This window comes from Poromitra crassiceps (assembly GCF_964638095.1).
Source record: "Poromitra crassiceps genome assembly, chromosome: 30".
In the NCBI taxonomy this organism is placed as follows: domain Eukaryota; kingdom Metazoa; phylum Chordata; class Actinopteri; order Beryciformes; family Melamphaidae; genus Poromitra; species Poromitra crassiceps.
The window spans coordinates 4107759-4121118 of record NC_139652.1 but is presented as its reverse complement, the minus strand read 5'-3'; the positions used below and the strand labels follow the sequence as shown (position 1 = coordinate 4121118).

General features: G+C 45.1%; 1 protein-coding gene across 1 annotated transcript in view; it reads left to right on the top strand.

Moving 5' to 3' along the window:
* The window catches only part of LOC310800671 (carboxypeptidase O-like), a gene marked incomplete at both ends in the record, with an annotated part of 9006 nt that extends 4977 nt beyond the window's left edge, over window positions 1-4029 (top strand). Inside the window, 3 exons of the mRNA XM_083663288.1 lie at window positions 113-315; window positions 1786-1870; window positions 3773-4029. Coding sequence (XP_083519414.1) covers window positions 113-315; window positions 1786-1870; window positions 3773-4029 — 545 coding nt within the window. The remainder of the gene's footprint in view (window positions 1-112; window positions 316-1785; window positions 1871-3772) is intronic.
* Window positions 4030-13360: the final 9331 nt, after the last annotated feature.

The window sequence follows — 13360 nt, the reverse complement described above, 5'->3', positions numbered from 1 at the left end:
TAAGTGTTGTTGTGATTCTCCACCTTCAAAACTACAGGTTGTGCCTAAAGTCGTAACTTTAGGGCACATGGTTTTGATCTATTTGATCTATTTCTGTGGCTTGTTTTTACAGCCGTATGTGCATCGACTGACTGCTGCTCACAGTTTTACTGTGGCACCAAGCCGCTGTCTGAGCCAGAGGCCCAAGCTGTGACTAACTTCATAGAGCAGCGGAAGGAGGACCTGCTGTGTTTCCTCACCATCCACTCCTATGGTCAGCAGCTCCTGGTTCCCTACGGACACCCGAACATCGTCGCCCCAAACTACGAGGAGCTGGTATGAGCAGAACCTAAAAAACTATGAGGAGCTGGTATGAGCAGAACCTAAAAAACTATGAGGAGCTGGTATGAGCAGAACCTAAAAAACTATGAGGAGCTGGTATGAGCAGAACCTAAAAAACTACGAGGAGCTGGTATGAGCAGAACCTAAAAAACTATGAGGAGCTGGTATGAGCAGAACCTAAAAAACTATGAGGAGCTGGTATGAGCAGAACCTAAAAAACTATGAGGAGCTGGTATGAGCAGAACCTAAAAAACTATGAGGAGCTGGTATGAGCAGAACCTAAAAAACTACGAGGAGCTGGTATGAGCAGAACCTAAAAAACTATGAGGAGCTGGTATGAGCAGAACCTAAAAAACTACGAGGAGCTGGTATGAGCAGAACCTAAAAAACTATGAGGAGCTGGTATGAGCAGAACCTAAAAAACTATGAGGAGCTGGTATGAGCAGAACCTAAAAAACTATGAGGAGCTGGTATGAGCAGAACCTAAAAAACTATGAGGAGCTGGTATGAGCAGAACCTAAAAAACTATGAGGAGCTGGTATGAGCAGAACCTAAAAAACTATGAGGAGCTGGTATGAGCAGAACCTAAAAAACTATGAGGAGCTGGTATGAGCAGAACCTAAAAAACTATGAGGAGCTGGTATGAGCAGAACCTAAAAAACTATGAGGAGCTGGTATGAGCAGAACCTAAAAAACTACGAGGAGCTGGTATGAGCAGAACCTAAAAAAAACATGTGAATCATACAAATGAACTGGGGATTAACATGCACACAGTATAGACTAGAGTACTGCAGGGATTATGCATTTTTGTAGGCTTTATCCAGAAATCGCCGCCATTTTGGTTCTTCAGTGGAAAAGTCTATGGGGTTTTAGAATGGGGATTTCACTTAAATGCATAAAATAAGGTCTGTGGTTAACAAAAGTTTATGGAAATGCGAATTTGGGTTCAGCATGATACTTTTCACAAACGTGAATAACTTTTATGCCTTTTGAAGCGTTTTATAAAAATCTTTAAAAAGTTTTTCCAAAAGTCATAAAAGTTATTCACATTTGTGAAGATTATCATGCAGAATCCAGATTCGCGTTCCCATAAACTTTTGTTAACCACAGACCTTATTTTATGCATTTAAGTGAACAGATGAACTTCCCCGGCGCCACCGTGCCTGAAACTGAAAATTCTTGTGTGACGTAAACACAAAGACTTGTGTGATGTAAACACAAAGACTTGTGCATTGAAACTCACAGGAGTAAAGCAAAAGCCTATGTTTTAATTGCCCCAGTGTGAACGCACGACCCTTAGACAACAGAAAAAGTAAGCAAATGTGCAGTGTCACTGTTCTGTTTCAAATGTCCTGCATCATCCTCAGGTCAGAACTGTAGCATTTGTGTCAAGTTACATTGCACTAATTTACTCATCTACCAGTCTTACATGACAACAGCTAATGCAAATGTCTGGCTCCTTAGATGGAGGTTGGTTTGGGTGCAGCAGAAGCCATTCGCAAGGTCCATGGGATGGACTACACTGTAGGAACCCCGTCAGATATATTGTGTAAGTATGGACATCACTGCTGGTCTTATAGGATAACTCCATGAATTTTGCGTTACAGCAACACACTCATCAGTTGGTGGTTACTGGTCTTTGGTGTAACGGGGAGCTGATCAAAGTCCCAACTGGTTTCCATGTGAATGATGGTTATGTATCAGCTGTGGGAAAATAATGTGCATTCCAGTATTGCAGGCTGAGATAGGAAGGTCATTGGTTTGAAGGAGTCATCTGACAAATGAAATAGGCGAATAGCCTTTAAGCCTGCAGACACAACTGGGAAAAGAAGGCACACTGTTACGTCGCCTTTGTCGGGGCCAAAAAGTGGCACTTGAACACATCGCAAAGACTACAGCTTAACCCATTGATACCTGATGCAGCATTTGTGTGCGTATCCCTTTAAGACCGCGAACCGCGTTAACGCGGTTCGCGGTCTTAAAGGGATACGCATACAAATGAGGGATATACATGCAAATGCTGCATCAGGTATCAATGGGTTAAAGGCAAAATATTCCCACTTGGAGCTGTGGAGGTTTAGCCTGGTAAACCAGCCGGTCACGTGAACTCACATTTCATTTGGTTCTGCGGGACCGTCTGGCCTCAAGCCCTCGGAGGGCTTTAAGCAGAACCTGCAAAGTGGAAGAGCCAATCAGCGACTGCGCTCAGTGCCCTGTGATTGACAGCGCAAGTTGGCCAATCAGGAACCCAATATGAATTTACATTGGATTTACATGAGATTTACAGACTGAGTTAAATATACGTTAAACACAGCAGTACATTCAGCAGTACAATCACTAGCACTGCACTAACACAACAATAATGGCCGCCTCCTTGCCTGTCCGTCTTGAGGGGAGTATCGCCGCAACCGCGGAGTTTCTTGAATTTATTGTATTTGATATAGAGGGACAGTGTACATTCATGAACACAGTATAGTGTAAAAGTACCCAAGTGTAGCCAGAGGCTAGTTTCCATTGGCAGTCCCCCTGCCAGAATTTAAAAAGACAAGCTAAGAATAAATTGCAATTCCACAGGTACAGTTTAAGACACAACAATAGAAAAGTTAAATACATTATATATATATACAATAGCTACACTAGGGGCTGAGAGCAGTACAGTACACCAGAATCAGAACCAGAATCACTTTTATTGCCACAGTATGCAAGTTACATACAAGGAATTTGTCTTAGTGTCTGTATGCAGCGTAGCGGTCACATCAATATACAGAGATAAGAAGTAAGAAGATAGCTAAAGACAATCACAAAGTTGCAAGTGCAATCAAATCTAATCAAATCGAGTCAATATATACAATATGTACATGAGTGGTGAAGTGTTCTGTGGATGATAAATATGAATTTACGTTGGATTTACATGAGATTTACAGACTGAGTTAAATATACGTTAAACACAGCAGTACATTCAGCAGTACAATCATCAGTGGAAATTTAAATAAATAAAGGTGCCTAGAGGAAACTCAATCATAAAGTGCGTCAGCATAAAGTGCGTTATGGGGGCAGAGCAGTCACACAAACAGAGCACAGTCAGAAAACAACATGAACAGAAACACATGGGATGCAGACCGAACTAGCTATGCGTGTAGATTTGAGAAGACAAGAGCCATCTATTGAGATGATTTTTGAACGTGGCGGTAAATATGTTTTTGCCGTTCTCCCGAGCGGACTTGGGTTTGACTGGATCCGATGCTGATTGGCTGAAGGAGTTGTCTGTCAAGGCAAGTACACCCGCCCAACCTCCGCCCACTGCAAAACACTGGGTGAAATGTTAAGGCCAGACGGTCCCGCAGAACGAAATGAAATGTGAGTTCACGTGACCGGCTGGTGGATAGATCCTTAGTCCCTCTCCGTGATTTCACCTTGTGGTCGGACAGTAAAACTGTCTGTCTCTTTGCAGACAACTTCTCCGGCTCGTCCACAGACTGGGCTCGGCTGATCGGGATCCCCTTCGCCTACACCTTCGAGCTGAGAGACAAGGGCACGTACGGCTTTGAGCTTCCTGAAGATCAGATCCGGCCCACCTGCGAGGAGGTCTACAGTGGGGCCATGCACATCATCAGCCACGTCCACGACAAGACCTTTGGCGGCGCCGCGACAACGGGCGCCACCCTGTCTGCCGTGCTGCTGGCGGCGGCCGTCACTGCACTGCTGTGAGATGGGGAGACTGCATCTGCATGAGGGGGAAATTAATGAGGGCCAAATGTGTGTCAGTATCGGAGAAGAAAAGAATATCGGAGAAGCATTAGGATCTAATCAGTATTAGGATCAGTTTTAGTAGTATCAGTAAGGCTGAGGGATACCGGTAGCTTAGGATAGGGTATACATTAGGCTGTGGATTAGCTAGATTCTTTACGTTTTTTTGCATGCAGTATGTGTTATTTTTGCCTATTCTATTTGCATTATGTCCCTAAACAGTCTTGGAATTGCATAAACTGGGTATGACTGGAAAGCTGGAACTCTTGTGGATTCAATGAGCCCAATTGTATTTGTGTGCCATGATGTTAGTGCCCATAGTAGCCATTTCATTGTAGTGAGACCATTCTCCAAAACTTTACCTCACTGTATAAAATGAACAATGGGTATTAGCCTATAGGATAATCACAGCCTCAACAACTAGAGGCCTAGACCATTCAGAAGAGACCGTAACCTGGTTTAAAAAGCATATAGACCTAAAAAAAAAAAAGTGTGGTCGCGACTTAACTCATTCCCCGCCAGAGTTTCAAAGGAAAAGTCGCCAGCCACCGCCAGCGTTTTTGAGCATTTTCAGTGATTTTCCCCGACCCACAGAATATTTTCTTCTATGACTACGTAAACAACAAATATCCCAAAAGACGGAACAAAGCCTCTACTTTCATGAGAAAAAAACGTTTGTTTCTGCCTTCTTCCATTCTTTAGTTATCGACACTTGAATGTGGGTCATTTTCACTGAAACCGCGCGTCTCTCACCAGGAAGCTGTGAAAACTGCTTCTTGGCACGGCGAGTTACACTCTCACGTTCTCCGTGAGCAGCTGGTGCTTCCTGGTACTCGATGTGTGGAGGTCTGGGAGCATGTTTGACGGCTGAAATGTACACTATGTGAGGGTTCACAAAGCGGATGACTGATCTGACAGGAGCAGCGATTGGTTTGCGTTTACCAGTTTAATGTGAAAGAAGTGACTGTCACGAGCCCGTGTGACAACAAACTTGTACGGCGCTTTGAGGCACCGGGCTGGATGTGTTTTGAGTTTCCTCCATGAAGGGAGCTCGATGCTGAGAACACTGACTGGTTTTGTGGGTGGTGTGGGGGGGGGGACTCTGTCTTGCAGAGGACTACACAAGTATGGTAACCTCTTCATAAGGTGGCCAACAGCGCCATCTATCGTATCTGGCAGTGAAAAGAAGGGTTGACGCTCATTGCGTCAATGGTGCGGAAGCGTTGTCTCTTAAATAATGCAAAGGGACCAGTTGAGAACCGCTGGGTTAGAGTGTCTGTGTCTTCTTGTCCTGTCTCTCTCTCTCAGTCTCTCTCCACTCTCCCTCCATATCGTCTCTCGCTTCTCTCTCTCTCTCTCTCTCTCTCTCTCTCTTCTCTTGCTACTATATGCTTGTTTTAGAAGCTCTATATAGACGGTTTTAACTTGACAACAAAAACATTCTAAATTGAACCCCCGCTCACTTCCTGTTGCAGTGTTTGTTATGGACATAAAATAAAAATAAAACACTCGAGTGCAGGACTGACCATTCCGTGAAAACCGTCTATACAGCTGAGCGGCGAAAACAAAAGTAATGATGTCGAGTGAATATTTCTGCAGTTTGCCGAATGCTGAGAAAAAGGAAGTGCTGTGGGGTTGTGCTCTGGTGAAAACCGTCTATAAGTTGTGCTTTGTAGGACATTCTCTGTAAAGGCCTCTGAGGCTTGTGAATTAGGGCTAAACCAATAAATGTGACTTCAGCAAAAGTCAAAGCCAGTTTTTATTGTCAATTCTGCCACATGTAGCCTACAGGACATACAGAGCATCAAAATGCTGTATCTCTCAATCCACGTTGCAGTCTATATATATATATATATATATATATATATATATATATATATATATATATATATATATATATATATATATATATATGAAGAGTTCATTTGCAAAAACAGGTATCTCCGTTTGTATTTTTTATGGTTTTAAATGATATATTAATGTATTTATATTGTAATTTATTTATTTTTGGTACATTTTTATTATCAATCATAACTAAAACATATTAATCTGATCATTTTCACATAAATCACCTCAATAATGTTTTGTATGTATGAGATAAAATCGCTGGGGCATAAAATACTACAATAAAAATACCATAAAACACACAATAAAAAATACCAGGAGGTCCTAAGTTAAGTTTTGTGGGGACAAGGCACAAAGGCCAAGGCACGACTTGACTTGATTATTGTTTTAAAATAACCACAATGATTTTTTTTTATTTTATTCTACTCAGTCTTCTATATTCTGAGCTTCTCAGCTGTAGTGCATGTTGTTATCCTGTACGGGGCGACAGTGCTCTGTGCTGCAGAGAGAGGTCGTTCACAGCGGACTGAGCTGCACTGACATAGACTGCAGCCTCACAGTAAAACTGTTAACACTGAAACTCACACGAACACCAACGCTACTGAGACAAATACTGCTGATAACACTAGTACTACTAATACTGATACAATACTACCACTGCTGATAACACTAGTACTACTAATACTGATACAATACTACCACTGCTGATAACACTAGTACTACTAATACTGATACAATACTACCACTGCTGATAACACTAGTACTACTAATACTGATACAATACTACCACTGCTGATAACACTAGTACTACTAATACTGATACAATACTACCACTGCTGATAACACTAGTACTACTAATACTGATACAATACTACCACTGCTGATAACACTAGTACTACTATATATATATATGTATTGTAACGTGTCGGGTAATCCAGGTATTACCTGTAATGTGATGTACAAGATAAGTGTCTGGATTGTAGCTAGGAACTAATGTGTGTGGGTGTGTTCCTAGGGGAAACGGGGTATATAGGACCAGCGGCCGGGGTGCCGGGGGGGGTCTAGCTATGGAGCGAGCTGAGACCGGTTGTTGTGTGTAGAGCTAGCGGTGTGAAGCTAGCTGCTAGGAGCTAAAGAAGCCTGTGAATAAAGAACCTGTACCAACTACAACTCTCCGTTCTTTGGCGTATCACCGATACGTTACATTGGTGTCAGAAGTGAAGCGGTAACGCCTGATTTCGGTCGAGAGGGGAGAGAGTGAGGAGGAACGGCGGAGGAAAAGTTGGAGATCAAAGGCTCGAGCGACCTAGCGGTAGCGAGCTAGCTGTGTGAGCTAGCTGCTACGAGCGCCACGTGTGATGGTGCGCCTAGAAGAAAGCCTGTCGGCGAACGGGAGAAAAGAAGAGCTGACGACAGAGATCAGCTCGGCGCTGGCGGCCATGGAAGCCCGTGTGTTGAAAGAAGTCAGACGGCTGTTGGAGACGATACCAGCCTGGGCAGAGGGGCTTATGGAGCTGCTACGAGAGGTCGCGCAGCACGGAGAGAAGCGGACGGAGGAGCCACAAAATAGACTGTGCTGGAGCTGTGGAGAACCGGGCCACGTGGCGAGGTGGTGCCGAGGCGAGCCCGGGAGACGGACCGGGTATGCGGGACAACGACATGGACAGCAGGGAGCCTGCTGGGCATGCGGCGCGATCGGACATTTAGCCAGAGAATGTCAAGAAGCTGTCGGGGATTGGAGGACAGCGAGAGAGGAGAGACAGGTGAGGCTTTGTTGGGCTTGCCAGTCGCCTGAACATTTAGCTAGAGACTGCACTAAGAGTGTGAACGCTGGAAGAGACACACAGCCGGGAGAGCAGCCTGAGCAACAAGCGGCGGAGCAGCGGAGCAGTACAGAGCCGATTGTTCTGGGCAGGAGAGTGACTGTTGAGCCGGCCCAGGCTAGCTGCTCTGCATGCCAGCCAGTGGTGGGGGAGATCGCCATCAGCGACGAGACCATCAGGATAATGGGAATCGTTTTGAACAGCCAGAGGGAGGTGAGCGACATCATCTGCAGAGCTGTTACAGTCGGGGGAGCGGCGCTCGTGTCCCCGGGGGAGCGAGAGGGGTCAACGCTGGAGGAGCCGGCCCAGCCAAGCCGCTGCACAGCCCCCACGGCTGCACTGCAGAAAGTCGAGGTGGAGATCGACGCCGATGGTGTCCGCCCTGCTGTCCTCAACACGCCGTCCCCTGGGGGAGCGGGACGGGAGGACGAGCGAGTGCAAGACCGGGAGGATGAGAATGTGACTATGGAGGATGTCGATCTGGAGGAGTGGATACGCAGACAGGCGGAGGACGCTAGCGTTGGACCGGTGCGCAGGTGGGTGGCGGCCGGATGCCGGCCTCGCCTGGAGGAGATATGCATGTATTCAAGTACCACGAAGGAACTGTGGGAGTTGTTTCCGGACTTGAGGGTGAGAGAGTCGGGGATTCTGGGGTTAGATGGGCGCGGGAAGAGTGGCAGCGTCGTGGTGGTGCCCAGCTGCCTGCGGGGACTGGCGCTACGGGGGGCGCACAGGGGCCGCAGGGGTCAGGGGCATCGAGGGGCTGAAGAAACACTCAGCCGCCTTTGTCGAGTTTTCTACTGGGTACAGATGAAGGGAGACGTAGAGGACTACTGCCTTAGCTGTGTCGACTGTAATGTGCTTCAGGTGGGACAGAAGCTGTAAAAGGGGGGATGGAAATAGTGGTTGAAGTGAAGTGGGATAATGTGAATAAGAAAAAAAGGTTTAAATGAAGGTAATGGGAGAAAGAATGATGTCTATGTGATGGGTTTGAGTTAAATTGAAGATGAGTGCAAAGAGAAAAGAGGGAATTTAAATGTTGGGGAAAAGGGTGCTAATGGGAAGTAACTAAATGATGATGGGAATGTGAATTGAAATGTGGGTTGAATTTAGAGGAATGGGGAAAGAGGAAGAAATGCAAATGGTGGTGGTGGAACGGAAATTGGAAAGTGTGCTGAAAAATAAGAGACAAATTGGGGGAATACAAAATGTTGTGGGGTGGTGTGTTTTGGTACAGGGGGATGTGTGGGTTGTGGGTGTCAATGTGGGCATTGAGCTAATGTTGGGTGAGGAGTATGTAACGTGTCGGGTAATCCAGGTATTACCTGTAATGTGATGTACAAGATAAGTGTCTGGATTGTAGCTAGGAACTAATGTGTGTGGGTGTGTTCCTAGGGGAAACGGGGTATATAGGACCAGCGGCCGGGGTGCCGGGGGGGGTCTAGCTATGGAGCGAGCTGAGACCGGTTGTTGTGTGTAGAGCTAGCGGTGTGAAGCTAGCTGCTAGGAGCTAAAGAAGCCTGTGAATAAAGAACCTGTACCAACTACAACTCTCCGTTCTTTGGCGTATCACCGATACGTTACAGTATATAATTCTTCCAATAAGCGCCTGTACTCTATGCTGCCGGGTCTTCCCTTTACCGCCGGGTCCAAATTGATTTCGCATAATAAGCGCCTGACTCATTTTCCCGCCGGGGCGTTTTTTAGAATAAATACGGTTTTTTGTACTGTATGTTTTTGTGTTGACTAAATTCAGTCACTTACGGTAATGGCGTTGTTTTGGAGGAAGTCAGGCGGAAGTTTCTCCTCCTGTCAGACAGTTTTATATTTTATTTATACATGCTGTAACCGACATGTTTCAAGTATGCATACCGCATTGTTTAATGCTACGGATTCCTGGTGCTGGAGACGCTGTCTAACCAGGAGCAGTGGGCAACTTACGCTAACGTAGCTCAGTTGTGCCTTGTAAAAGTGCATTTCTCTCAGCGGAACAGCGATCATAAATGCAGTATGGATTATACCCATTATACTGGACATGTATTGGAAACTTGGCGTCTACCTACTATTTGGTAAGTCTCTTTGTTTTGTCTAACGATAGTGCTGCAGTGCTGGTTGGCGTTAGCTTGGTAGCTAGCTACGTTAGCGTGCCTTCAATGTTGCTTTGGGAGTATCTGGCAAGCGAGACTAATAACGTTGCTATGACTTCTTTCCAATGAAACACAAACAACTGAATGTGTGAGCGGTAGGCTAATGTGACTTGTTTAAAATATGGTATGGCTGTTTGGCAGAGGAAGAAGAGGAGAGCAATGAACTGATACTGTAATGTACCGTAGTTTAATGAATGAATGATAATGATGATGAAGGCAATAGGCAGTACAATACTAGGCATGTTCAAAACTGCCTGTACCTACCCTCTTGTGTGTACTAAGTACTATCTCACTGGTTTAAACTGCCTGTACCTAGCCTCTTGTGTGTACTAAGTACTATCTCACTGGTTTAAACTGCCTGTACCTAGCCTCTTGTGTGTACTAAGTACTATCTCACTGGTTTAAACTGCCTGTACCTACCCTCTTGTGTGTACTAAGTACTATCTCACTGGTTTAAATAAACAATTTGATACTTTCCATTTTTGCTGAGCAGGCATTTCTGTTCAAAAAATAATAACCGCCTGGCTCAATTATGCCCAAATGGAAATAACCGCCTGACTCTAATTGCCGCCTGGTCTTCCTTTTACCGCCTGGTCCAAATTGCTTTAGCATAATAAGCGCCTGGGCTCTTATTGGCAGAATTACGGTATATATATATATATATATACACACACACACACACACACACACACACACACACACACACACACAATACTATATGGAATCAGCAAAATGCAAAATTTCTAGGTAAATTCATAGTATTCGATCGCAGACATCTAGGTCGCAAACGACAGGTGATTTTGCCAAATAGCAGCTGATTCTCGACAAGTGCATTGTGCCATATATAAAAATATGTTTGTAATTAACTACCTCAACCACATGACCCAAAGTAGTGCACTACTGAAAAAGCTACTGAGATTTGCCACCGACTGCTGTGAAATGTAGTTAAGCTGAACTGCATGTAGTTACTCCCCAACACTAATGACTAATGTGGTGTTTTACTCTGCAGCTAAAGACATAAATGTGAATCCACTGTCCCTCTTCTGTCTCTGTGTATCTCCAGACTCTACCCTCTGTCCCTCATCCTCTTCTGTCCCTCCCTCCCTCTTTTCTGTCCCTCCTCTCTCGCTCTATCTCGCCATATCTCGCCATATCTCTCGCTTCTGTCTCTCTCCTGTCCATCCTCTCTAGCTCTATCTCGCCCTATCTCTTGCTTCTGTCTCTCTCTCTCTGTCTATCCTCTCTCACTATATCTCGCCCTATCACTCTCTTCTCTCTCATTTCTATCCATCCTCTCTCACTCTATGTTGCCCTATCTCTCTTCTGTCTCTCTTTTCTGTCTATCCTCTCTCACTATATCTCGTCCTATCTCTCTCTCTTCTGTCTCTCTTTTCTGTCAATCCTCTCTCGGTCCACCTCGCCCTATCTCTCTTCCATCTCTCTCTGTCTACTCCACTGCTGTCCTCTTCCTCTCCTCCAGCCGGCCTTCCACATCTTTCAATGGACGCCTACTAACTCTCTCTCTCTCTCCCTCTTCCTCTTCTATCTGCTCCTGTATCTCTGCTGTCTGAGGCTGACAGAGGCAACAAACAGCGCTTTGTGCCTGAGAGAGAGACAGAGAGAGAAGCCATGTCACTGTTTGTGGTTGGTGACACTAAATGCATTCTTCCCCAGCAGCACTGAAGGCCCATTGACAGCCAGAGGGAAACCATGGAGAAAAGTGTCAACAGTGAACAGAACAGGCTCCAGTTGCTCCTCACCAGCGCTGCAGAGCTGAGGAAAACAGTAGAAAATATGTTGCCTCATGTTTCAACCTGTTCTCTCTCCAACTGGTCAAATACTGATGTTTGGTCACTTTCTGACACACTAGTGGTCAGGGTTGGAGTTACACCGAGGTCACGGAGGCCCCTCCCTCTGGCCCCTAACGCCCTGAGATCCCTAAGGCCACCTTGGCAGCTGTGCCCTGCTACCAGCGTGCTAACATTGGTTGTATATTAGAATGGACATGAGCTCTAGAAATTAAGCCAAAGCATCTTAGATCGCCACCCTGGTGGTCCGTCCCAGTATAGGTCACAAATCCCCCATGTTAGTGGATGGAAAATGAGCCAAACTTAACCATCAAAGTACACGTCAGGTTTCTTTTTCAAAGGTGGTTTCTATCATTTTAGGTCGTTTTTATCACAGCTAACGTATGTTCAAGTACTAATTTTTCTGATCGATTTGTTTTTGACGATATAAAAAGGGCTGATTGACAGCTGTATCAGCCAGTCTGAAGCCGTCACTGGTAGCTCAGATGCGTAACAGGGGCCACATTACAGAAACTTCCAAACTTGCAAATCCTATCTTAACTGTTTGGTAACCATGGTAATTAGAGTTAGGACCTGATTTAGGAAAATTGCGATTACAGATGAACAGTTCCTAAGTCAATATTCCCATCCTAATTTAAGATAGGAATAGTATATTACAGAAGCATCCTAACTTCCCAAAATCTTAAAAAAGCTCTCCTAACTTTAAGATACCCGCTAGGCTGTCCTAAATTCAACTGGAGCTTTATAGTTAGGCTAACTGTTTGGTGTTTTGCTAACTTGAATCTAACATTATGGCTTACAAAGCCAACAGAATGTCCACACCTTGATTAAAAAAAATTGAATTCGTTTGTCATGGTTTTATTAGGCTGCATAATTCTCTACCATACAGATCTGTGGTGTTAGGTAGATTACAGTAGATTACTTTTGAGAAAGTTGTGCCAGCCAGTACAGTAACCTCTTTCCCTGCAATTGCACGCATGCAGCTTCTCCACAGCGTGGATGGCGTGACCGCTGTCAATAGCTTAACCCGAGTGGACAATTCTGATATAGGCTATTGAAATAGGATAGAATTTAATTCTCACACATCCCTACCCTATTAAAGAAACAAATATTTAGCTTTCATCTTGGTCAAAATACTGGATCAATTTAAAAAAATCTGATTGTGATGACTGGTCGGCCAGCTGTTGGTTCCAGTGGCACTGAGGCTCCGTCTGCATCCAGCGCTGTCCAAGGTGCTGTAGGAAGGCAGTGGTCTAGATGCACAGTTGGTTTACTGCCAGCGAGTGATTGAAGATGGGGGAGCAATTATCTCTGATGTTATGCACCTGCCATCAGCCCTATAGACCAAATCAGCGGGAATGTTTACATTTACTTCCGGTTACCCCTGGTTCCGGTTAACTCCACACATAATGGCGGTGAACGGCACGAACTGACGTGTTGAAGACAAAAACGGACAAAGAAGACAAAAATGGTTCTTCGTGTTGTGTTGTTGGGTGTCCAGTGACCATAAAGAGCGGGTCAAGATTTGGATTATTCAGAATTCCCTCTGCAAAGGGCAAACATGAGCAAAGAGAACTCTGGATTCGGCGGCACAGGCTTACTACAGCTACAACATCCGGGTTCCGAGCTGTATCCGAGCGGCGTCAGTAGCCTCTGTATGTAAGGTAAC